The sequence below is a fragment of the Gekko japonicus genome, unplaced genomic scaffold, assembly GCF_001447785.1.
Source record: "Gekko japonicus isolate JY-2015 unplaced genomic scaffold, Gekko_japonicus_V1.1 scaffold1441, whole genome shotgun sequence".
NCBI classification, from domain to species: domain Eukaryota; kingdom Metazoa; phylum Chordata; class Lepidosauria; order Squamata; family Gekkonidae; genus Gekko; species Gekko japonicus.
The window spans coordinates 485,749-486,503 of record NW_015169217.1 but is presented as its reverse complement, the minus strand read 5'-3'; the positions used below and the strand labels follow the sequence as shown (position 1 = coordinate 486,503).

The 755-nt window shown below is 48.6% G+C and overlaps 1 protein-coding gene across 1 annotated transcript in view; it reads left to right on the top strand.

Moving 5' to 3' along the window:
• The first annotated feature begins 100 nt into the window (after window positions 1-100).
• Window positions 101-755, top strand: part of LOC107114788 (kinesin-like protein KIF2A) — a 17,491-nt gene continuing 16,836 nt past the window's right edge. The window contains exon 1 of the mRNA XM_015416382.1: window positions 101-432. Coding sequence (XP_015271868.1) covers window positions 101-432 — 332 coding nt within the window. The remainder of the gene's footprint in view (window positions 433-755) is intronic.

The following is a 755-nucleotide window of genomic DNA, read 5'->3' as shown; positions in this document are numbered from 1 at the left end:
CTATCAGCAGGTCAAGCACCAAGCAATCTTTAATTAACAGAGCCTTACAGCATCTACTAGAGATACGAGGCATAGAACTGGCACCTCCATTAGAACGCGGATGCGGCCTATATTCTATCTTGTTCCTGGTTCCCAAGAGAAATGGAGATTGGAGAGCCATCCTGGATCTCAAGTTTCTCAACAAGTTCATAAAGCTGCACCATTTTCGCATGGAGACACTACGGTCCATCACGGAGAACCTGTGCCTGTCATCAATAGATCTTACGGAAGCATATCTCCACGTTCCCATCCACCCAGCTCACAAGAGGTTCCTTCGTTTCTGTGTGGGCAAACATCACTATCAGTATCGGGCGCTACCATTCGGGTTGTCCACGGCTCCCAGGCTGTTTTCCAAGCTTCTGATCAATCCTGTGGTACACCTCTGGAACCAAGGTATCCTTATTCACCCTTATCTCGATGATCTGCTTGTGCGTGGCAATGACAGAGCATCAGCAATCTAGAACACCAAGCGAACTTTACTGTGTTTACAGACACATGGGTTTGTCGTGAACTTGGCCAAGAGTGTAATCCAGCCGTCCCAGAGGCTCGAACACCTGGGAGCGATCATCGATACGACACGCAATGCTCTCTTTCTGCCATCAGCCAAGGCCATCAAAATTCAGGAACTGACATCCAGTGTTGTACGCAACTCGGTGTCCTCCCTCATGACCCTGGCCAAGTTACTGGGTCTCTTGATATCTTGCATAGACATGATC